We start from the raw sequence: 25,897 nt of genomic DNA, 5'->3' as shown, positions 1-25,897 counted from the left end.
TGATAACCTTGATGCCCTTAGTGAACCCACTGGTCAGTTCACATTCTTGGTTATGGTTTGAAGTTTTGCCTAAGGTGTCTATGGTCAAGCATAAAACAATACAGATTTCAAGATGAAAGAGGCGTAGTAAAAGCTATTATTTTCTAAACGCTGAATGTATGCGGTAGTTAAGGATGCTGTCGTTTCAACATTTTAAAAACACTGATGAAAATACAGTCTCCAAAATGAACCTTGCCACTGGACAGACTTGCAGAGGCCTACTAGCACAGTGGGAAAAGAGCTGTCTCCTCAGTACTTCACAACACTTTCTGCCCAGGGGTGTGTGCATGTTTTTAAGTTAAAAATTCTAGTGTAACAAAAAGCCTCAGCTTTCTATACAAAACTTCTATACAAAATTCAGCCTGGAGCATATTCTCTCAGTAGCCAAGTTATCAAGCTCTTGAAGTCTTACTTTTTAAGTGGGAAAATATGATCGGCTTCTAACAGTACAGCAGATCCATTGTAATAAAAAACATTTCATTAGCTTAAAATTTCTTTGCACAACGAATAGCAATTTAAATTTAATGAAACACTTAAACTTTATTGATGTATGGATGAAATTAGTGTTGGGCTTGTTCAGCAGTTGAAGTAATTCAAAAATATTAAAAGCCTTTACTTTGAAGTGTGAAAAATCTTAAGCTTTCCAGTTATTGTGGGTCACTCCTGAGTCAAGATAGCTTCCAAATGTTGATTTTGGATTAAATAATTTTAAGAATCTATTGTTCAGATCATGCAGAAACATTCTTTATTTCAAATCCATGCCATTTTCAAAATGCTGTAGGGATTCAGTAAAGCTTGGAAGTGAAAAAAATTAAATAGTAAAACTGGAAGTCAGTGCAAGTTCTCACCTTCATACTAATAAATAGGATTAATATGGGATCTCACCAAATACTGTATGTGTCTTGCAACAATTTTCTCTCATTTTCTCCTTTTTCATAGCAGACTAGAAGCCAGTAAGGTGGGGTAAGGTTTTTTGTTTTATTTGATTGTTGGGATTTGGTTGGGGGGTTTTGTTTCTGGGGTTTTGTTTTGTTTTCTTTTTCTGCAGTAACATATCTAAAAGCTGCTCTTATCTGGTTCCAACTCACTGGTTATTTAAGCAGACAGGTAAATAAAGCTATACATAAAATTCAACTTAGAGGAATTTTTGCCATAAATTTAATGTATACTCTGTGAATAATTATTCCTGATATGCTGATCTACACGCATTTGACTGCAGTACGTGTTGCATTTTTAAATACGTTCATTGGTAGAAGTAAGGAGTGGCTGAAAGTCAAAATGGTGACTACCCCTTCAAGGTCATCCCAAGTTGCAAAGTCTGTGGAAAAAGAACCAAACAAACAACAACTAGATTTTACCATAGAAATCAAGTTTGAGAATTTGGTGAAATGAAGCAGAGCACAACCTCCTACTGCATCTTCCAAAGAATCCACGGTATCTGTAATCAGTCCCTTTCTGCAGTCAGCTTTTTCCCATGACTCGATACTTCCATCATGTCTACTAAATACTGCTCCCTATTAGTGTTTGTAAGTTAATACAGTGGCTTTGATTTGGTTGCCAATTTGCTGAATTTAGTTACTAAAGACATATAAAAATTTCATGCTCTTTCATTATTTCATGTACAATTGGTACACAAAGCAATATGGAAGAAAGTATTTGAAAATACTTAGAACTGGTTCTGTGCTTTCTTTCAGTGTGGTGACTACTTGCATTTTTTGAGTTAAGAGCATCACAGACCTTTGCAGAATCAGGCTCCAGAAGTATTGGGGTTTTTTTATTATGCATTGCCTCCTGCTTGTTATCCTTGTACATTTGTATAATTCAATAGAAATAGCAACTTCCAAAAAAAATCATCATTATTACTTGCAAAGCGTACTGTAGAAAACATGAAAATTGTGCATCTTAATGCTGCTCATAAGCTTTTTCTCAAAGCACCACTTTGGAAGTTGCTTACTTAAAAAAATAATCTTTTAAAATGTCCATACTCTTACTTTCTCTTGCCAATTTTGCCTTTTCTTTTACTTACCCAAGTATATCTGTCTTAAGTCACTGTAATAAATGCAGGATATGTTTTATGGGTAATTAAAATTTTTTCAGTAACTTGAAGGTTAGAGAGATGCAGAGCAAAACTGGACACTAAAATTACTAGTGTCTGTATTGTTCCAAATACTTTATTTGTGAAATTAGTCTCTTTTGGATCAATTGACTTCGGTTTTCTCATTTTTTATGATAATAATATTTGAATGACAGCCAAAGTAAATTCATAAACATAGTATATCTCTAAGCCCATTCTTCATTTTTGAAATTGCTGTCATTTTGCATTTGACAGGCTATTATTACAGTACCAGTGACTTCAGGAATTATGAGAAGAACACATAGTTTCCTGAGTGAGTCTGTGTTTTGAAAGGTTTTAATAATTTCAGGTTTTATAAAATCATGAAAGGACACCTTCAGGGTGCCTTAAAAATGATGTGTTTGAAAGAAATAAATGAATATTCCTGCAGACTATGCTTGGTTTGTGTTAATGAAAGGAAATACTGCTTGAGATTTTTGGATTCAACTGTTCTTAGTTTTGATAGAGATGTTGATTTTTAGTCTACCTTACAATTAAGGAAGCGACTTGCTTTTCCCATTGAATTGGTCATCCTGTATCTTCATGGGGTGCATACAGCTACACTCTTTTGTCTGTGAAACATCTTTTTAAATTGGCATTCTTGTCATGATGTAAATCTTCCTGTATGGGGACCTCTGGGGGCCGTCTGAAGGGGTTAATCCATGTTGCTGACTTTGATCCACACTGACACCACTGTATGTGTGACTTCACTTCTGTAAAGTGAGAGAGGTCTGGGAGTGGCAAGGACCTCCAAGTGTGATGAGTTATCACGCTCAGTCTTTTGGAAGCCTATGTCAAAGGGGTACAATTGGTTTCTTTTTTCTTAAGAGGCTCACTTGTGAAGAATTTGGAAAATAAATGGAAACAGGTTACAGTACTGGAAATTATATGAGTACCAAGCTTCAGAAGAATGTAGGCACTAGTTTTAAAAGATGATGATGCTCTTCATTTGGCTACCACCCACCAGCTGGTCTGTTTCACAGTTTCTCCATTATTTTCACTCTGAAAAAAAAAATAGGAAGAGAGCTTTTAAGCAGCAGAGCAGTTTCTTGATCAGCATAATCTAAATTTATTTCATGAAGAAACTGTTGATGCACATGGCTATTTGAAAATATGTCCAATACATAGCAAATATTTATATATACTTAGTAGTCTGTTCCCTCTTATGTGCAATATTGTGTCTTGCCTCTGTTTCTTTTGCCCACAAACTTTGGAAACTTAAGAATGTTCTGTGACCAGGAAAGAGCCATTAAGTTTCTACTCTGGTACATTTCCTGGATACACACAGAATTCACAAACCACTAAAATCAGTGGAGAACCTAGTCATACCAGGGACTGTGCCCTGTTTTCAGCACCTTACCTGTTAGCTTTTGGTAGTCTCTGTTTTATCAAAAGAAAATCCTTTAGCATTAAAATTATTCTTACAGTGGAAATCTAGTGATAGTAGAACTGAGATACATAATGCTATGACTATTATATACTGAAAATCAAAGGGAGCAGAGGGAAGAAATTTGTTAAAAATTTTTCTTCTGGAAAATGAAGCCGCATCCTACAGCGAATGAATTGCTGGTAGATAAAGTTCAGGTAATACTGAGTCATCCTTAGATGTATTCATTTTCGTGTCAAGAAGGAGGGTTTGTTATATCTAAGTGTCTCAAGCATGTATTTCATTCTTCAGAACCTTTTTTTTTTTCCATTCAGGAAGAAAAATGGGTTTGGTTTGGATGTTACACTTTAGTTGGGTGAAATGGCTTTTCTTGTAGTGCAATTCTTTTTTCATCTGCCTCAAACCACCTATTTTAGTATCTGATAGTTGTAATTAATTTATACTGTTGGGTTTCCCCTTAAGCATATAGCCACTTTAATTCAACAACAGAAAAAAAAGACTCATCATCCCCAAAGCTGTTAATGCTGAAGTGGAAATGGTAAGGTATTTTTTAAGTAGTGCTAAATCTATAGGGGAGCACACTGTTGGCTTTGAAGTGTTTGTATTCTTGTTCTGACACCAGGTTGCTTTTATGGGTTACAGCCACACATTGGTGGGGCAATTGTGCTTGTAGAGCATTGTAAAGGCTGTAGCTCTGCCAGACCATGTTATTATTACTTAAATGACAACAAGAAATAGACAAATTTCTGTGGGTCATATATCTCAAGTACTGGGTTCATCTAAGGATCATCAATGAATTTCTTTACCAGTGGTGATTTGGGTGAGTTGATACCTGTGTATGCTTAGGTGAAGAGGTGTGAATGGCTATAACCTCTAAAGTAGGGGGTTTTTTTACATTAGTGCATTGGAGTTTTTAGCTTAAGGGGGTTTGAGGCTTTTTTGTTTGTTGTTCTTTCACCATTTACATTTCTTGTTGCAAGGTTAGCGGGTCAAAATTTGGCTGATTCTGCAATAATTTGAGTAGCTGGAGAGTCTTTATGGTTCAATTCTAAGTATGATATGCAGCATCTTTTGGTCAAGACCTTCAGGTCTGAATTGGTAAAATGTTTTTTTGCTGTTTGGTGGAAGAAGTGAAAATAAATCCATCTCTTAACAAAACTCTCCCGAAAACATGCATACGTACCAAATTGGCCTTCAGCTACCTGCACCTCTTTTAAATATTTGATGCTAGCTAACACATTACTCTCCTTCCCAAGTGAAACACTGTTGGGCTTTGTATTTTCTGTTGCAGTCTTTCACAATTACAGATTTTGCTCCTTCTTAATAATAAAGAAAATTATATTTTATCGCATCCCAGAAGCCATGGGATTTAGGAAAGCAGCAGACCTCTTCAGCTGTCCCTCAGATCATTGTGTGGTTTGAATGGGGTAGCAGAAAGTTCAGAACAGCCTCAGCAGCTTCAATTTTAAAGACATCTTGGTTTGGGCTATGCAAGAAGGCACAGAACCAGTATTACTCTCTTAGTGTTTTGCTCTTGTAGACGAAGTTCATGCATAGGCACTGGTATTAATCACAGTATTGGCAGTCTTTAGAGCTCCTGCTACTCCAAGGCAGCTGAAACAGAAACTTTCAGGTTCTTTGTATGTCATGGCATAATTTCTATTGATTGAATTAAAATAGTTCAAAGACTACAGGTAACATAAGTCTGAAAAGCCTTCACATTTAATATTTTTAGAAATTAGTTTTGTGGCTACTTATGTCAGGTCCTTCTAATGACATTCACTGTGTTAGATCAACATAGTAGCATGGCTGAAACTAAGTGCAAGATGACTAATTCAAAGATGTAACGTTCTGGCCTTCAGATCTCAAAATATTTAGGAAGGTTCTGACTTTGCGTGATCAGCCTCTTCCCTTGCTTCAGAGCTGTTGTTCAGAACTTCCCCACATAGGTTAACAGTAATTTCTTCATTAAATTTCAATTACTGATAGCTATTTTTTAGGTCACTATTAGTTCTTGGGACTTCTTCACAGATTCCTAAGGCACTCTATATTTATAATTACTGTGAGCTATGTAGACAAGAATTTCAAGAAAACATTAATCTGATTCACAGTTTAATTAGTATGGATCTGGTAAGAACAATAGATTTATCAAAACATTCAGTTTTACCGAGAAAAACCTGCTAATGAACTATTAATAGCACACTTTTATCTATTTTTGTCAGCAGTCTAAGGACTGACTTAGGACAAATGGGTTAAAAAACAGGAAATGTGGTTAAATAAGTGGGTAATCTCTCCAGAGAGTTTCCAGTTTGCCTACACATTCACATTTTCTTCTTAATGTACTTTCAAAACAACATTAAGTACAGTACCTTGAAATCCATCTCCGTTTAAAGGAGGGAATGTTTCCAGCAATAGCAGGAAGTGGCCTAGTGAGAAATTTTACATTCTTGTTTAAATTGAAGTGAGATTCTGGAGTCCCTGTTTTCAAGTGGTTTTTTTCTGCTTTAATGACAATGGAGCAGTTGCATGACATTTAACTTGGCTCAGGTGTATCGTATGGATCCGTAAAACTCTGTGAATGCTGTAATTATGTCTTGTTCTAGACTGGTTTTAAATGATTACCTTCCTCTAACTTACCTTTTTATTTTATATGGTGCTGTATTTATTTGTTAATATACTATGCACACATTTTTAAAAATACATATAATCCTGTTTGAAGGTTATAAAAATAATGTTATTAATCAGACTGCATAAATTTTATTGTGAAGTAAGGAATTTACTGAACATGATAATGTCCATTTAATTCTCTTAGAGGTGGTATCTGTATTTCTTTGGGAAAAGCAGAAGTAACAAGTAAATGAAAGTCATTATTTGCACTGCTTATTATTTGGTTTTTGACAGCTGCTAATTACTAACTTTTTTAAAATCAACTTGAAAAATATTAGTGAGTCAAAATGAGGAGGGAATATAATAAACAAATAAAGCCACTTAGGTAGTGGTAAAGGTTGTGACCTGGTGGAGCTCCTGTATTTTTAGAGCTACTGCCAGGTATATGTTCTACTCTAAGCATCCTGCAAGCAGTTTTCTGGAAATGTTTTTATCCAGGGCAAACAACAAAGCATGATAGCAATTGTATTTTTAGTAATTAGGAAGAAACAAGCAGGCTTGTCTATCTGCCTTAATTTAGAAAACATGCCACTCGTAGTACTGTTATGTGAAGCTGATTTCCTATCAACTGTCTTTTAAGGGAGAAACCTTTGTGTTGCTGTAAAGAACAGAGGTGAGCTGCTTCGGTATGTCCATGGGGAAATTCCAAGTCACGTCTCTACATTTTTTAATATATATATTTTTTAACATCTGTGGGGTGTCAGGTTAGATGATATCACTGTGTGGGTGGGGGCACTTCAGTAAAATAGCATGACATACTCATGTACCAGTGCTGTAGTTCATGAAAGGCTCATGCCTGCAAACAAGTTAGGTTTCTGTCTATTCCATGGTTCGGGGACTATCTTGAGAGGTGTAGGCTGCTTGGAAATTAAAAGACTACTTTTCTAAATGAGGTATCACATTTACTGTAGTAATTGCAAATAGTTGCTAGCTTTTAAAATAATTTTCCAGAAACATTAAATAATTTAGGGCATTTTCTAATGAGGCAAATACAGTTTGTTGTTCTGAGAACATAAAATTTAACAGACTGTCAGTCACATTAAACTTTCCCTGGTTATAAATATTAAGTTTCTGAATAGTTTTGGGAGCCAACGCTTTATTTCAAATGCATTTAATGCAGCCTCAGGTGTGCTGTGCTGTTGGTCCTCATAGATAGCAGATGTCACCCTGTTTCATGTTATCCTGGGCGCTTGATTCGAAATCCAAATTGCTTGTGTTCTTTTTTTTTTTTTTCAAATCCAAGTTAAGTGCTCAGAAGAATTCAAGTAATATGGTTATTCCTTCATATAAGGAATATTCCTTGATAAATACCTTCACAATACCAACACAGTGTAAACTGGATTTTGCTATATGTACTTCACGGTCCAGTAGCCTGAGTCCTGAAATATTTTACGTGTAAGGTACATTATAAGTCATGTTTATTTGGAATCCTGCACCCTAAAAATAAAAATATTTTGGTGTTCATTTGAATTTTCACTTTTAGTCTGTGCTGCTTCCTGTTCATTTCTTGGGATAAGGTAGTTGATAGATCTTTACCATGCACTGGAGGTGTCTCATCCATAAGTATGGGAAGCCTGGAGTTATCTGTAGATCTCTTAAACTAAAATTTTTATACCAAGACACATTTGCACAGATAACCTTTTTTAAAATTGTTCCAGCAGCTTTTGAATGGAGGCAGTGCTGACTGCTGTACTGACCTGCTGTGACCTCAGTGTTATACTCTGTAGAACCTCTTCCCCCTCCCACCTCTTCTGCCTTACCTGTTTATATTTTGGGTTTTCAGAAGGAGATTACTTGATTGGAGCTGGAAGTTATTGTTTAGGTTATATTGAAAAGTGGAATTCTGTGGTGTGTGTTCGGCAGCTTGGTTTGTCAGGAGGCATCCGTCTAAGCTTGAAATTCCCACATGGACTGCACAGGGCAGGACAGTGCTCACTTGGTGTGTTGCAGAGCACACTCTGCCTTTTCAAGAGCTGCAGAAATACAAATAATTGTCTGTCATCCCAAAAGGAATCCTGCTAGCCCATAGCACTGCTTCTGTAACAGGAGGTGCGTTGAGGAAGAGTGTGACCACACTAGAAATGGTGCCAGGATCATTTTAGTTAAAGCAGGTATTAAATACTGCTATTGCAGCTGTGATGCAGCCAGAACCTAGAGGAAATTTAACAGTTAGAATCAGACTGTTTAAAGAAGTTACATGGCTTTGTGGATGCCATTCATTAGTTTCTTTTTTAATGTGCACTACGCAGCACTGATTAACGACTTGCAGTAGATGTGTGCAGCTTTTTTTTCCAGCAGTTTCACATAGCAGATTAAAAACTTACAGAAGAGCTGCAGGAGTTTAACTGACATACAGTTCAGAATGCTGCATGTGTGAGCTGCTGTAAAGTTTGGCATGATATATCTGAAGCTTGGAAATTAACATTTCCAATATTGATTTGCTTAAATCTGGCAATAGGATGTAATGTAACTGAAAAGAATATGTATTAAAAAAAAAAAAAATAAAGCCAGTTCCTCCTTTAGAACAGAACAGATTAAATACTTTTCTGCATTCACCCTCCTCTAAATTTACTATCAGAGTAGCAAATGAAATGTCCAGGAAAATGCAAGTATTGGTGTTCTGCAGCTGGGTATGAAAAATATTAATCTGTTTGGATCACCAAATTCTGTATGTTATTATTTTTTCAGGAAAGTTTTCATTATAAAGTAATCACGAAAAAAAGAGGTTTCAGACTGTTACTGGCATAACTCACCAAACAGAACAATAAATTGTAAAAAATACTGCATACAATTGGATGTGTTTTAAAATGCAAAATTTCAGACTCCCAGGCATCAGTTTTCCTATCTCTACCAAGTCATGTTCAAGCCTCAAAGCCAACAATTTTAGTGCTATCTTTTCAGAAGCACTAAGAGATATTGCTACCACCAGCAGCAGTTGCTTGCCCAGTTAAGCACTGACCTCCTACAGAATGCTCTCTGTTTTTCCCTAAATTGGTGGCTCTGTGCCTACCCAACACTCATTTCTGTTTCAGTCCCTCAGAGCTTAGATTTCTAGTAAGTCAGTCAATTCAGTTGTGAAACAGGACCGGTAGCTTAGTCAATGTATTAAGAACTGTTCAATCTTCTCAACTTTATTTAAAAAAAAAAAAAAAAAAAAAAAAAGAGTGACAGCTGTCAAGCTGTAAAATTTCCTGTGGATGGCTTTTCTAGCTCCTCCACAGAGGATTCAATAATCCTGCATGATTTCTCTTTAACCAAAGTTACCTCAGGACTTTCTTCTTTTCTTTCAACCCTTCATAGCATCTCATCCTCATGTCTGGTTTACTGCTTGATAAGCAGAGGTACCTGCTGACATCATCTGCTTTTTCTGAATGGTTCTGTGCATTTATCCTCCTCTCCTTCTTGCACGAGAGGCAAGCTAAAAGGCTGATTTGGTGAGAGGCAGCGGCAAGGTTGGATTCCCAGTAGCCCAACTCAAATGAGGTTCCAATCTCACAAGAGTTAAAAATATGCCAAACCCAGTATGCCTGGGTTAAAATTTCCTGTGTTTCAGTTGTCCTCACTGAACTTCAGTTCATTCTTTGAACTCTTGAGTCTGCAGAAGGCTTAAAAAATGTTTGAAGCTCATATCTTCCCTCACTATCAATTTACTGTAGAAAGACTGGGAACATTTGAAGACCCATGTTAGCTTCTGGCACAGAAAAAGCAGCCTGATGAGTTCCGTTTTACTGTGTGTGCAAGCTTTGCTCTTTTCTTGCATGCAAGTTTTTGTAGCCTCTCTGTGTTTTAGAATTACACATGTGGTATTGGAGTCCCAGCTCTTGCATGCTTACTCAATCACTTTGGGGGTTTCGTAGTATAAAGATGTCATATAAGTACTTGGGGGAAACATATCTCTGAGAACTACAAGTGGGACAGCTGGTAGCACTACACCATCTGAAGATCTCCTGAATACTCCTCTATTGGCAAGCTAAAAGTTTGGTTTCTGTTACTCCTCAGAACCACAAACCTTTTTCCCTTCTGCTTTTCCCATCATTCACAGAGTCATCCTTGCTACGGCTTTACAGTGTTGCTAAAATTGCTTTGAAATGTAGACTGACATATTTAAGTTGGAAAAAAAAAAAAAAAAAAGGAATAAAATTAGTAGGTGGTGTAAACTGGAGATTAGTGTATAATTTTGTTATATGTCTCTCCAGTAAAAAGTACAGTGGAAGGTCCAGAATTGGAAGATGCTACTCTGAAGTCTGCCATTATGATAGCTGATGGCTGAAATTGTCCTTCACTTTTATGTCTTAAGTCTTCTCATCCATTTTTCTTTAGAGCAATGCTGGGGCTTTTGTTAGTGGCAGCTAGAATTCCAGCAAGTCAGTCTTTGGTATTAAGAATAGAGTGGGAGTGGAATGCATTTATGTTGTAACAGAATAATAACATTTTCCTCAGAGAAATTGCAAGGGCTTGTTGAGACTTTCTTTAACACATTTCTGTCAGAAGCAATGGAAAGGCATTGTATTTGTGCTTCAATATGCTAAATAAGAGGTATTTTAGACTTAAGAATGTTATGTTTCACTTGATTAGCCTAATAGTTGCTACCTACAGTTACATGGTGCATTAGCTTTCAGTGCTGTATAATAGGACTGGCAGCATGGTGTCCCAAAAACTGTAATCGCGTGGGCTGCTGAACAGTTGTAGAGAAAGCTGCACAAAAATTCTATTCTAGACAGAATTTTTTCATTTTGAAACGAATTTCACAACAAATTCACAGTTGGATGCCACTGCTTGTATTTCCATTGAATCATACTCCAGAAAAGTAATACTTTGCTTCAACAAAGACTGCCACAAACAGTGCAGTGATATAAATCAGAAATTGGATATTTTTTAATCGTAACTTTTCAAAATATAGTGCGGTTATTAACTATGCCTGCAGGTCCTGACATTCTGATATGTTTGGCTTTGTCTCCACATCCAAAAATTAAATCCTTCACAAATAAGACAAAAAGAAGGGCTGGGAAATACCCTTTTTGCTTATATTCTATTCATGATAGGAAACTGACTCCCCGGCAGCAATGATTGTCATAAAACCACATAATTTCCAGCCTAACTCCACTGATGGTCAATTCATTTATACCTTTCTTTCTTTCTTGGGCCTATGTTGTTCTTCAACATGCATAGTTCTCCCTTCTTTCCCTGTCTGGTTCCCCTAACTGGCATTTTTGGAGTGCAGTTGCATGTTCTTTCTGTCTTTGGCTTGTTTAGCTTACCAAGACAAGGTCTTTCAGGTTATTGAATGCTGCAATTAAGGCAACTACGATTCGTATACATGGACTGTCTCTAAATTGCATAGCTTTGCACTGTTTGTGCTGAATTATTTGCTCTTAAATTGTAAAACTTGTCTAAGAAACTGAGGCAATGTTTGTGCTGGTACTGATCCCTGATCCTGAAGTCACTGCAGGATTGAGCCTTCTATGAAAGGTCAGGAAAACCCTATTTATTTCTTGCAATCCCAGTAGCACTAAACTCCTTTAAATTCTTAGTTCACCCATTGTCCTTGTGTGTGGTACAAGAATGAAAGATAAAATATGTCTGCTTATGCCCTTTCACTGAGGTTTAAGTTAACAATTTTATCATGCAGCTGGGATAGGCTAGCAATATGCAATACTATGCTACTGTCACTTCATTTTTACCATAGCATCCATCTCCATTCCACTTACTCCATTCCACTTACTCTATCCATCACTCTATTCTGAACTCTGATATAAATAACCATTTTATCTTAGCTGTGCACCATCAGACAACGGCATTCAACACCTGGAGCTAATGTTGCTGATATTATTATGTCATGCTTTTAGAAATTAACAGTTCTTATGTAGTTATAACAGTTATGGTAATTCAGTGACTAACTCTTTATGAAATATGCTATGGAAGGTTTCTGCAGACATAGTGATAGCCAACTTTTACCAGTACTGCCAAAAGCTGTTTAATTTGGGTGCTCACAGCAGCCAACAGAATTAGCAGCTCCTACCCTGAGCCAAGTTGCGTGAATGCATGAGAAGAGGCACCCTGCCTCGGGGGTTTAGGTGGGATAAGTGGGAAATGAGGATTCTTCCTTGGAATCGCAGCACCCTCTTACACAACCCACTTCAGTCTCTATCCACTCTGGCTTTTCACTTACCTCCTTGGTAACACTTCTTCCCAGCTCAGCCTGCTGCCCACCTCTGCAGGAGACACACGTGCCCTCTTTGTTTGACATGGCAGCCCCTTCTCTGTACTTTCCCCAGCAGTAGCAGGGTTTGAGTGAGATACTTCATTAGGGAACACTCAGTTGGGCCAAAGAAATGCTGCTTAGGTCATGACTGAAATTTGGTTTGACTGAGGAACATGCCGTGACAGTGCTCCTGGAGAAGGGAGACTGTCAAAGTCTTAATTTTGTGCAGCATTTGTGCAAAAGTAAAATCACAGTTTCCACATGAAAGATCCCACTGTCGCAAGATGAGGCTGGTAGGCAGACAAAAGCTGAATACCGCATAGGTTTACAGACCAAAAGCAACACTCTGCACCCTGAGGTTAATTGCAAATCAGCTCCCAGATTCACCCTGTACCTCATGATGTGATTTGCATACCATTGTTCAGGGTCTGGTCAAGTTGTATTTGCTTCTGGGATGTGATAGAAATTTTGCTCTCTGTGATATGAAGCATGCAGGGGACTTAAACAGGGGCAGATTGAAGTAAAAGAAGGAAAACAGTAGAAAAGGAAAAAGGAAGGGGGTGTTGCATTTCCACATATACCTGTGATCTTTTGGTGTGGTTCAAGTATTGGTGTGTACCATTCTTGCTTTGTTTTGCAAGGTTACAGGGCAGGAGAAAAAAAGTCAGTTTCATAAAATTTCTGGTATTGCTTTATTCCTCCCTCACTTTCTTGCTAAGATGAAAGAAATTTTAAGTTTGCAACCTAGTGTACAATACTGTTTGACTTGTCTTTGGGTTAATTTAAATGGAAAAAAACTACTGAGATTTTTCGAGGAGAATAATAAAGGTAAAGAGAGAAAGGCACTAGAGATGTTTTGGAATGTGTGGAGAAAGGCTTGTATTTTTCTAACGCCCAGGCTATGTCCCATTGCACATCCTAGATGTTTGTTCCTCATGCAAGAGGGTCCTGTTGTCTTTGAGTCCTACTACTATAAAATGTTTGTCTGTAATTGTCTAACAAAGAGAAGTGTCACTTTTTTAGATCTTGAGGCAAGTTGTGGGACCGATGGTTAAAGATGTGAGCATGACTGAGGTGGCAGTTGTGAGACATTACTCTTCTCACAGAATAACTCGTTCTGATGATCTTGGGTAACCCCTTTTAAAGCTGTTTTTTGTAGCAGGACTAAGTTGCTACATTGGTGTTATCTGAGGAAAGGTGGAGTAAGTAAGATGAACTGATTAAAGGTTCACTTTGTAATTTTTATAGCAGCAGCCTTAATCATACTGTGATCTTCAAGCTGTGTGGTTTCACCAGTCTTTGTCCATGATTCTCATATTTTACTGTCAACTGAATATATTGAAGGGAGTGATGTGGTCATTGCACTTTCTCTGATTTGTGCTAGAATAATCAAAATCAGAAGTTGAGGTCATGTGGATCAGTAACCCTTTCTCATTATTTTGTACTTCCAGCATTTTTACATGCTTTAATGAGTTAAATGCTTGCTAATTTTCCTTTGCCTACAAAGTGAAGGGGCCATAAAAACAAGTGAGGCAGTTTTAGATTTTTGTCTATTTTAAATCTTGGATGACTGGAGTACAGGCCGGGAAAGTTACAGAATTACAGCAGCAGAGAGTACTAAGAGCCTGTCCTAACTAAAGCACACCCTGCTGGATGTTCTTCTGTTTAGAATTCACTTCTTAGTATAAATTGAAAAGCATTTCATAAGCTTGGCAAGAAAATGCTTATTTGACTTCTCTACCCTCCCCAAAAGGAAATTTCTACTAAGGCATGACATCTCCTATAAACTGCCATGAGTAATATATTCTGAACCACATTCAGAGAAACAAGTCCTTGTTATTCCTATCTATAATAATTCACAGATAGAGAAGCTGATAAAGTAATAAGATCTTGAAGACTGTTACACAAACAAAGCCTCTGGTCTTTGTTCTTTAGAACCTAGCAAATTGTGGTGCATGTTCTCTGCCATGGCAAAACATCCAGAATATATTTTTAATAATGCTAGTTTTTTATTAAATTGCAAAGTTGGTGAAATTATGTTGCTAGAGAAGAATACTAAAACAGGAACCTACTGACTTTCTTTAACCTTCTGCTGTAAGGAAATGTGCCTTTCTCCATTTGATTTGAAAAAGGAAACAGACTGGTGGTGTGGCTATGGAACTTTCTCTTTCTGCCTCTGATTGCAAAAGTAGTAGTAAAAAATGAAAATAAAAAGTACAGTATTGAACAGCAGAATATTATGATATTGTTGAGACAACAGAATGAAAGTAATTATTTTGTTTGTTTTGTTTCAGGTGTCAGAAACTATTTGAAAGAAGCACTAGTGAATATCATTGCTGTGCATGCAGAGGTGAGGAGAAACTTCAGATTGTTTTGTGCTTATATTCATATGATTTCATTGTATTTTTCCTGCTAAATCCTGCTTTTCACCAGGGTTTTTCACCCTTTTGTTGCAGTGTCTTCATTACAGATGTGTTTTAGATTAGGTTTAGCCAGCCTGTTACGCAGCTGATAACTTTTTTTTTTATGGGCAGAAGGAGATGAGCAGTTCCTGTTTATCCTCAGTAACACTCCATTACACCTTTTTGTTTCCATTATCTGATAAAGAGGAAAGCCAAATTCTAAAGCTAAATTCTCCCTTTCCATGCAGATAATTTATAGATATATAGGTAGTTATGATGCTCTCTTTCTCTGATTACCTTTATTTTCCAAAACATCTGTAAATGAACTTCTGTTTCACCTTGAAAGAAATGTTCAACACATGCCACTCAGAGTGAAAAGCCAATATATGTCAGTCTTCTACATACAATGGAAATAGGAAAGCTAAACCCAGAAAGTTTTATAGTCTCTGTACAGCACAAATAGTGCTTGAAATACTTAAGATGGGTAATGGCTACCTAGGCTAGGGAGTGCATGTTAAAACATTACTTATAATGTAAAAAGCTTGGAGGAGCTGCAATTATTTAGCCTTTTGTGATAATATGCAGGAATTTTCTATGGTTCTTTATATCAGAGCCTGTGTTTTACATAATCATTCCTTCTAATCATCAAGAGTGTTAACAGATTACCGTTGCTCCTGGTAGAAGCATTGGTAGTAATATTACTCTTACCTTCCAAAATACCACAAGTATGGCTGCTCTACCTTTTCCCTGTAATTAAAATATAATGAGATTCACTTGAGGATTCTACTTATCTTATTACTTCTTAAATTACAAGGATTCATATAAAGCAAAGTATTTCAGGAACTTCAAATTTGCTTTGCAGTGTTTTTGATACAATTTCAGTGTTAAATTATAGCAGAAGCACTTACACAGAAGCATCGTGATTTTACCAAATGCTTCCAAATGAGGGAATAAGAAACACTAAAAACATATACCAACATGGTAATAGTTTTTAATATTGTTTTACAGGGTAGTGGAAATTGATTAAAATGGAAATTAGAGAGTTTGCTTTAAAAAATTCGGAGGCATTTGTGACTTACTGAGCTAGTCTTGTAAACATTCATACTTGTTAAAATGCTGCAGCAGAAGGGTGTGTTGCTGTGCTCTCTTCATTGAGACCGATACTGATTCTGGCCTAAATAGCATTGCCTTGTAAATTTCTAGATGTAAAATATTACAGAAATATGAGAACGTGTGTCAAGACGAAACTCCCATTTCCACTGGTGAAATTCTGTAAGCTGGGTCAGGTTTAAGTTTAGTTAGCAAGGCTGCAAGTTTCTGTAGTTTGAAACAGCAAAAATTAACCATCAGATGAACAGCAAGGATAGACTGAAATGGAAAGGAAATTGTTTCTCTACTGCTGAATTCAAATTTAGCTGAAATCAAAATAAGGGCTTCTTATTGCAAATTTGTGATGATTCACCCTTGCTGAGAATTATTTTTCCTGGATTCTGTAAAGTAACTTCAAGAGTGCTCATTGCAGGCAGAAATATTCTCTTCTCAGTAGATGATCTTTGGGCATGTTCCTGGTATGTTTGTGTTGAATTGGTCAGCAGTGTTTGGTGCTGAGTAAGATAACCCCTTTCCAGCACTGGCAACAGATGGTAGCTGACATTTATGTGGTCAGTGTACTTAGCCTGTGGTGCAGACCTGCTTTTTGGAATGGTCAGCCTTATGGAATGCCTGGTACACAATTCTTAATTTTAATCACTGAAAACTCTGTAGGAATCTTTCTTTCTTTGGGTTTTTTTTCCTTAATTTATTTTTACACATATGTATTGATATCTTCTGTCAGTTACTAAATGTCCTTGTCAGACATGAGATCTAAACTTTGCGTAAAAGCAAACGTATTCTAGCAAAACAATCATTCCACTACTTAATTCTTTAGACCATTTCAAAGCAGAAACTGGGGAAGTGTTTCAAAACTTTATACGTTCATTTTCCTTCTTGCACTGCTCCAGTCACACACTTCAGCTTACATACACCACTCCATACATCACTTCAGCTTCTTGTGTCATCTTCTCTCCCAGCCCTGTGCAGTTTTATGCAGCTTTATCATCACCTTTAAGCTTTGACACAAGTTTGGTGTGTCTAACCTATAATCTCACTTCCTCCTATATTCCAACCTCTTGGCCTGCATTTTCCCCAATTCTGTGTAGAAAAATCATACCCTTTTTTTTTTTAATCCACCAACAATTTCTCGCTTCTGTAAAGCTCCCTTTAAGGAAGATTGGTCTCTTCATACTTCACTTCAAGCATAGATCTAATAATTTTGTGTTGCAGTTACTATTCTGAAAGTGCCACTTTAAAAAGTTATACAAGTAAGCAGTTAAAAAGGTGGCCTTGATGCATGGGAAAACCAGTAAGGTTTAATTTTTTTTGCCAGGGAACTAATAAATGACAGCAGTGGCAGAATCTAAATGAAAATCCATTGACACTCAGGTACTCTCACAGGCTGTCAAATGTTTATCTCTGCCACAGAGCATAACAACACTAGCCATTCAACAGTGGTCAAATATAAAGGAGTCTAGAAGAAATAGCAAAATATATGGGTAAAAAGTAGCTGAATGTGTAATTGTGTTAGTCAGTCACACAACTCTGAATTAAAGGTGCTATCCACAAGACAGCAGTCTATCAAGTCAAGACAGCCACCTGACTACCTGCATCCGTCAGACAAGAGCACATATTTTGAAGTTTAGCTGCTTTTTGGTATTGCAAGAAGGTTATCACATATCATGTAGCCAACTTTGCTATTAACAGAGGGGATTGGTCCGAGTGCAGGGCAAGCATCAAAAGACATCCTTCATATTCTAGTTGCTTTTGAAATTTTTTTGTACATTAATAAAAATGAAAGAGACCTTTCAGTCAAAGAGGTTTATGTTTTTTATTGAAATGTTAGTATTGAAAATGTTTCTGTTAATGTAGATGTTGTGCTCATGGTTCTTCTTTCATAAAACTTAGGTGTTTACCATTTCCAAAGACTTAGTTCCTCGGGTAATGTCAAGGGTTGTAGAAGCAGTGTCTGAAGAACTGAGTCGACTGATGCAGTGTGTTTCATCCTTCAGCAAAAATGGAGCTTTACAGGTACCTGAATACTTTGTGTTGTCAAACATCTGAATCTAGAAAACTGAGAATAACAGATAGAGGTATCATCTGGGTGTTTGTTTGATTTATTGTAGCAGTGAAAGCAAGGAGATAAAAAGGATTAGTTTACAACTTATTTCAGATTCATGGATGAATACTCTTTGGGATACTGGTTCTTGGGTTTGATTATATTTTAGAGTTATCTTTGTGTCAGACAGGATTAAAAGGCTACCTGTATCCTATGAGATAAAAAGCATCATAATGGTATCTCTTTGAAATGTTGTTAAATACTCTCTTTGGCCTGACATAAAAAAATCACTTTAAAAAAAGAAAAAATGTAGTGATATTTTGAGATTTAAAAATCTTGAAAACGGGATGCAGTAGGATCTTGTAAGACTTTGCAGAACTAGTCACTTGTTATATTCTCTCTACAATACCTTGTTGCTGTAACATGGGTAGAATAGCTTTGCTTGTTTTATTTACAGCTAGATTGGTAGTTGTATTTGCTGTTGAGTAAGCTTTAAAGGACTCCAAGAAAAACACCTTTTTTAAAAAAATCCCTTTGAATCAGATTGCTATAGTTGTAACAGAAAAAGAGCAAACTCCCTATTTTCATTGTACATGACAGCATTCTTGCATTATGATAGGAAAATAGTTATCCAGTTGTAAGCCTTATTTTCCAGTTGCTGGTAGTAATGGCATTGGACAGAGAATTCGTATAGGAAGATTGCAGCCAAGTAAGATTGACTCCCTATTTAAAACAAATCCATGAATAACAACAAAGCTATGAATACATCCCTTTTGTCTCACTAAACAACCCACTGTAGGGACTTGCTGCCTAAACCCGTATTTGAAAGGATTTTCTCTCCTTACTGTAAGTTTGTCACTCATGGTCATTTTCTGTTCCTCTGAACATGGAAAATCCTGTCTGACAGACAGCAGCAGTGTGAGAGTCACCAGAGCCTTGTCAGGCTGAACAAAAAATTCTCAATCAAGCCTCACTCTGTGTTCCCATCCCATGACCCACAGTTTTGCCAGGCTCGCCATTCCACCAGGTTTACTTAGGCTGTGGTACTTGAGAATGGGGTATTGGTATCTCCTAAAATGTAAAAAAGACTCCAGAATCTTAGGTATAGGACTTTAAAAAGTCCAAAACTCTTGAGCTTGGAGCACAGTACAAAAAAGAGGTAAAATATTCTGCGTTGCAAAAAGTTATGAGTATAGAGTTGGTGGGTGGCTATGTTATATTTTGTGCCAGAAAGTTCTGGCTCTAAAAAACCATTACTTTTAGCTGTCTTCCTACCTAGGAGAAGAGGTGAGGAAAATACCTAGAAGTCAAAGGCTTTCGTTAGAACTGGAATTAGTTGTCTGTGTTGCATTGTTAAAAGTTCTGTTTTGGAAGATTAATGTCACTAGTTGTGTCTAAATGTAGATCAGTTACTGTAATGTCTAACTGGATTAAATTTCATCTTTCTGCTTAAAAGAACAGAATGTGAATTTTTATGAAGTTCACTTTATATTTTTAAATGAAATTACTTAATGATCTCTTGCAGAATGTTTTTATTTCATATAAAAGTTATTATGATAATGATTGCTCCTCAAAGACCAAAGGATGATCTATGAAATTTGTTTAATCTTTGAGTTCAGTCTCCTCCACAGTTTGCCTAAGTGAAAATTAATACTTGAGCACACAGTACAGTACAGGAATAAAATCCCCAAACTTTTGTGCCCACCTGGCAACACACAAGAAACGAAGTACAATCATTCTACTTCCTCATCTGATGGAAAAAAATTAATTCAACAGAAGAAGCAAGCATAAAATGTGTATTGACAGATTTTTGTACTTTTGTATTTCCTTCCTCCCTGGCTAAGCAGTGCTGTGAGAAGTTAAGCTCACTGTATTTCACAAAAAAAAACCCCAAAAGTTGCATTCTTCTGTCTTTCTATCACAGTACAGAAAAGGTGGAACAGAATTGAAGATTTAGTGCTGTTACTGAAAGACAAACCAGTGTTTTTTGACTGCTACACAGTGACTACGTAAACAGTTTGGCTTGAATCAAAAGTATGAAATTGTTCCTTTGAGCAGTCTCCTGACAGAGCAGCATGGCAACAAAGAATACAGGAAATAAACTGTTAAAAGCCAAGGCTGCTTACAACTGCAGTGTGCAATAGTATTTGCCTCTCAAGAAGGTGAAGCTCTGGGATACTGGTATACACTTGGTGAAAGGCCATTGTGTCATTGTTTCAATTTTTGTATTTCTGTCTTTAGGCAAAACTTGAAATCTGTGCATTGAGGGATACCGTGGCCATATACCTAACACCTGAAAGCAAGTAAGATGTGCTGTAATGTCACTTTTTGCAGTGTAATGGCATCCTTGTAAACATGCAAAAAACACACAATGTAAATTCAGAATGAAGAAATTTTGCTTCAAGTAGAATATGTGATCTACTGGGTAAATATACAAAAAACAGATGACTAGCAAGATTTTATACGTTGAAAGAAAATTGTTACTTTTTTGTTGTTTTTTACTTGGACTTTTAGACACAAACTATTATTTGCCACCAAAAAAAATTGTAAAACTTCTTAACAGCAGTACAGCTGCTGAGGATAATTATGCTAAAGCCAGACACAAGCAGATGTTGTTGATGAGTTTTATCCAGTTTTTTACAGCAATCTCATAAAGCATAAAACTTTATAACCTGCCCAGAGGCATGAGAGAGGTTACAGATCCAGACACTGGCAGGGTCCCCTTATAGGGATATGGAGAATTAGGGCTCTCCATAGGCTTATATAATACCCTATTCCTTCTCCACACACCTAATCAGGGAAAGGGAATTCAGGTTCACACTCTTTCCTAGAATCAACACCTTCAAAAGGCTTTCAGCAGTTTGTCATTTCTCACTGAGGCAAGACCAAAGATAAATAGTGTGGGGTACACACACACATTAGTATAAAGGGGGAAGGAAAAGCATTAGCACCAATAGTGGTTGATGCAGCCAAGGCGTGTGAAAACAGGCTATGATAGCTGTCAGAAGTTTTGAGTAAAGTTGATTGACTGAAATTTCTAGGTGATTATGGTGAGGATTGGATATGGGCAGATTCATTCATTATTTTAATAACCTTCACTTCTTTTAAGATTTGCATTACGTGTCCCTGCAGGTGGCAATTTGGTCATCTTACCCAATCAACAGTTTTGTAGATCTTGCAAGTCTTAATGTGTCTTCACAGTGTCGGTGTCCTGTGGTGTCACTGCAATCCAACTCGGAGTACTCACTTCCCTATTCTAAGTGTCTGATAGTGACAAAGGCCTCTAAAAGAACACTACTTGGCACTGGCTCAGGTTGGATAAAATGGAAACTCTATTGTCTGTAATCATCGGAGGGCAAAGCACAGTGAACCCTGAAAGATGGAGCATTGTAGAGGTTTTTTTATTCCTGGACTTGTCGCTAGTAGTAGTTGCCACAGGTCACCATATTAATCTTTTGCTGACAAGACTCTACCTATCTATGCAGGTCCTGCATTGTTACCTCACTTCCGTTCCACATCTGTTGCCCAGAGTGGGGTGGTAACCCCATCTTTGGAGTTACTCAAAACTTGACTGGATAATGGCCCAAAGAAATCTCCCCTAACCTTGAAATCGGCCCTACTTTGAGATCAGGGTTGGACCTGAAGTCCCTTCCAACCTAAATTGTTCTATGACTCTATGTTACCTCGATGCAAACCTACTGTAATTCTCTTTGTAGACACCTTTCTGTAAGGTAGAATGCAGTGGCCCTACTAAGTGCAGAAAGAGAAAATCAATGTTTTATCTGTTCTTCATACACTGGTGGTCACTTCAGGCAGAAGGCAGGCTGGCCACTGCCTGTTAATTCTTGAACAGTCCACGATCTCAAGCACAGTCTTAAATCGGCTGCTGTTTTAACATTTCCTATTGATGTATGATGTACATCGCATTAGGAATGTCAAGATACTTGCTTGACCCCATCACTACTTCATGTTCAATTTGCACATGAATGTCAGGTCTCAGGTAAATATTCTGTCAATTTATTGAAAAAAATTAATGGATAAAATATAGTGTTTCTCTGTAGAATTTATAGAGGGAAACAGTAAATGCTGAGTCTTTTACTAGCAGAATATGAGTATTTTTGTTTTCCTTGCAGGTCAAGCTTTAAGCAAGCTTTGGAAGCCTTGCCTCAGCTCTCAAGTGGAACTGACAGAAAGTGAGTACAATACACCTTCTTGTTTCCTTTATGGTCTTTGGAGCCATTGCTTTTTACACTTGTAAGAAAACTTTGTTATAGGAGGGTTAATTTTCACTGTATTTGACCCTTCCAAATTCCAGAGCAGAGGCCTCTGTCGACAGAGTAAAGAATAAGCTCAAGTCCTTGCCTTGTTCATGGGCTATTAAATTACCCAGAAGAGCCAAATGGCTTTGTGACATATCCTGCTTGCCCATCCTAGTCTTATCAGTTCAGTGCAGCTTTGTATTTGTCTTGTAGTATCAGTCTATTTTAGCCTTCCTTGTTAATCTTAAGGTTTCTTTGAGTTCCATTGTATTATATTACCGAATTTAGCAGTAATTAAAAAAATGGCCGAGAACAAAGGTCAGGCTTTTGCAAGCTGATGCATGGAGAACTCACAGAAATGGCGTGTTTTGTTTTAAAAACAAATAAGGAAGGTCTTTGGCTCTTTCTTAACATCAGGAGGAGGAATTTTGTGTTCTTCCTTTTCCACTATAACAACCTTTGACGAACAGGTTCCATTGCTGCATCCAGCCTAGTATTTGGTAGCCTATTTTACAAGCACAGCTTAATAAAGAGTAGTATGGTAAAACTAGGACAGATTTGTAATGAGCAGAGTAGTGTAAGTATAAATGGTTTGAACTAGATATTGGTTTCATTGCACTTTCCTGCATCAAATCAGTTTGCGCTTAGCAGTCAGAATTTAGAATATTTTGTCGACACATAAAGAGACTGTTTGTGCAGCTCATGGTCTGTGGGCTGTGCCTTGTTTCAGTTGTCCTCTGTCTGTTTAGTCAAACCTACTCTTCACTAGCCACAAGTCTAAAGATACCTCCTCATCTTACTTAGCTCTTGTGCTTTGTTAGACATCAGTTTTGAGTAAGGACAGATCTTTTAACTCAAATTTTCCAAAACACCTGTAGAAATTTTTTTTTCACTTAGTTACAAGCATCTGAGCTTCATGAGACAGATGAGAATCAAGAACTGCATCATTATTACATCTGCCTCAGAGTTTTGAGTCCCAGACAGTGCAGAACTTGTTCTGTTTCCCAGGTCACAACATGACAATTGTCATTGTTCCAGGCAGCTTGTTGTACCCTACATGTATTTGTGTAAAATAACACATTTGTGCTCTGAGAGCTGTTTATGTGTGTTCATTCACAATCACTGCTATGATGCTAAGTGATGAATGTGGACACAGTCATCTTCCAGAGGACCCGCTGAGGAAGCAGATACTGATTTTTTGGTTTAAGTTGTTATTCTTGGGCTAGTTTGGGGGTTTTTTACCACACAGTGTAATATTTTTTCTCTCTCTTACTGGCTGTTCAGTAGTGCAGCATGCCAAAGAGTTCAGGTGATACATGTCTGCCCTAGGTGGCTTGTTTTTGAAATGGGGCAGAAAGTTCAGAGATCACATTATTCCCTAGAAAAAGGAGAAAATAGAACACCCAGCCAAGACTGTAAAATAACTTAATGCATCTCCACTGTTACAGTAAATATTTTCTACGACAGGCCCATCAATACCACTGCTCCTACACCTGTCATTTGTGGATTATAATAAATATTATTCACTGCACCAGGTACCTTCTTGACAGCTCAGTAGATCTAAATTAACCATTTTTATGCCTCCAAATGAACTCGTACACAGTTTATTTATTAGGGACAAAACCACATGACTGGGGTGAATTAATGTTTCTCCTAGAACAGTCATTCTATCTCTGATCTTTCAGTCATGATATTTAAGAGAAATCTACAAAATAACTTCCAAAGACAAGGCTGAGAACTGAAATTTGCAATTCAGCTACACACAAGAAAAGCAGACAGTGTACCTGAAGTCCCAGACAGAATAGTCAAAACTCACAGTAATTGTTCCCTTTTCAGAATCTCCTAAAGCTGTAACTATTTTCCCTTTACAGGTTACTAGAAGAGTTGCTAAACAAATTCAAAAGCAGCATGCACTTGCAACTGACCTGTTTTCAAGCTTCTTCATCAGCCATGATGAAAACATAGACAACAGCACAATGCAGACAAATGTGCTTAAACATTGTCCATTTTTTCTGGACTACTTCAATTCCTTTGAACGCCCTAAAGAAAACAAAAGGAATTCCACTGGAAAAGAAACTGAGATACAACTTTTTCAGTAATGTTATGGGATGTCCTGCTGAGTGAGACTTCTGTTCCTATGTACTTCGATAAAATGGCCTTCTGTCTACTGTATTTCGCTTTGTGGAGGGAATTAAGTCAATTTTGTTTACATACACTTGTTCATGAAGAAATATTCATCGTTGTTCTTCAGTCTCAGTTTCACTTGTTAATAATACATTGAAATGTATTTTTAGCAAATGTCACCTTAAATTTGAGTATTACTCATGTTGTTCAGTGTATCAATCTTAATTTCTAGATGTAGAGTAATACTGAAGTGACTGGAAGATTTAAATTCTATAAACTATTGAGAAGTATGTAATGAGCATTGCCCCCTAGAGCTGACTAAAAACTGTCCAGATACCATATTAAGTACACTGCTTCTTTTGCATTTAAAAATGATAACTTTTTTTTTTCTGTTCTCATCTACAGTTTCAGTGTTTGTAAGTCTGATTTCTTGGGGGCTTTTATTTTCTTGCTTATTTCTAATTAAACATGTTGCTGCCTCTCATGTTTCTCCCTTCTGTTGGAATATTGATGGTAACCGTCACATCGGAAATAAGCTCTACTTTCATTGGCAATTAGCAGAAAAGCACTCCAAGTTTATAAGATTAGTAGAAAAAATGTCCAAGTAAAATATTCTTTGGTGTTAAGGAGTAGAATAGGTAATAGCTTCTCACGTAGTAAGGAGAGCACAATATGTAATTTGTTTTGCTTCTTCCTTCTTACTCTTCTTGTTTTTTTCTTGCTCTTACAGGCTTACTACCACTGTCTTCCTCTTGTTAGTCAGTCCTCTTTTCCTCTGTTCACCACTAGTTATTGGATTTGTATGGGGGGAAATAGGGATTCAGGAGAGAAGAACAGTTTGGCTGCCATTGTTTTGGGGGGTAACAAATCAGTTTAATTTTATAACCGATATCATGGCTGGGAATTAAATAATGCAGTAATAATATATTCTTCCTGTAATTAAAGTCATTTTGAATAAATCATTTCATGAATAGTGCATAGTTTTCAAGCAATTTTTTAGTGTTAGCTCTTTTCTTCTGCCAGTTAAGTTATGTGCTTTAAAAATACAGTGTACAATTCCTATAATATGTAATTTTGGAGAAAGTTTGATGCACATGTAGTCACTTGTTAAAAAGTTCTGTGTAAGTATTAGTAGCATGTTGAATGGAAGTGTGAGACTTCAAATATATGTTATTATCATTAAGCACCTGGAGCGATATTGTTTTAATTGTTGTCCGTTCTAACGTGGTCATGGTCCCAACTGCTGGTATTAACTGAAATAGTTATCCAGTTCTGTAAAAGATTTCACTTCAGAATAATAAAATATTAAGAAATATGGTCATAAGCTCTTCTTGAGTCCCTCGCTTTCCAAAATAATGTGATTTCTTTGAATTTTGCTAATCTACCATTTCTGTATTCATATCAGACATGTTCTAAGTATTGAAAACCTATTCTATTGTCTGTACTGGATTAACACACATTCAGACATCTCTTTATTGTAAGATCATTCTCTTACTCATCTTTTATTACAACAGCTTGTTGCTTGTCTTTAAAACCTGAAGTCAGACTTCTAT

General features: G+C 36.9%; 1 protein-coding gene across 2 annotated transcripts in view; it reads left to right on the top strand.

Annotated features, from left to right (window-relative positions):
• EXOC2 (exocyst complex component 2) overlaps positions 1–25,633 on the top strand; it is a 128,008-nt gene extending 102,375 nt beyond the window's left edge. The window contains exons 24-28 of one of the 2 annotated variants that reach the window (XM_082291326.1): positions 14,703–14,758; positions 17,811–17,933; positions 20,203–20,264; positions 22,095–22,154; positions 24,092–25,633. In XM_082291326.1, the coding sequence (XP_082147452.1) occupies positions 14,703–14,758; positions 17,811–17,933; positions 20,203–20,264; positions 22,095–22,154; positions 24,092–24,185 (395 nt within the window). In that variant the 3' untranslated portion in view covers positions 24,186–25,633. The remainder of the gene's footprint in view (positions 1–14,702; positions 14,759–17,810; positions 17,934–20,202; positions 20,265–22,094; positions 22,155–24,091) is intronic. The other variant, XM_082291327.1, reaches the window with a different exon arrangement.
• The last annotated feature ends 264 nt before the right edge of the window (positions 25,634–25,897 follow it).

This window comes from Coloeus monedula, assembly GCF_965178545.1.
Source record: "Coloeus monedula genome assembly, chromosome: 1".
Lineage (NCBI taxonomy): Eukaryota > Metazoa > Chordata > Aves > Passeriformes > Corvidae > Coloeus > Coloeus monedula.
This window is presented reverse-complemented; position numbering and strand designations above follow the sequence as displayed.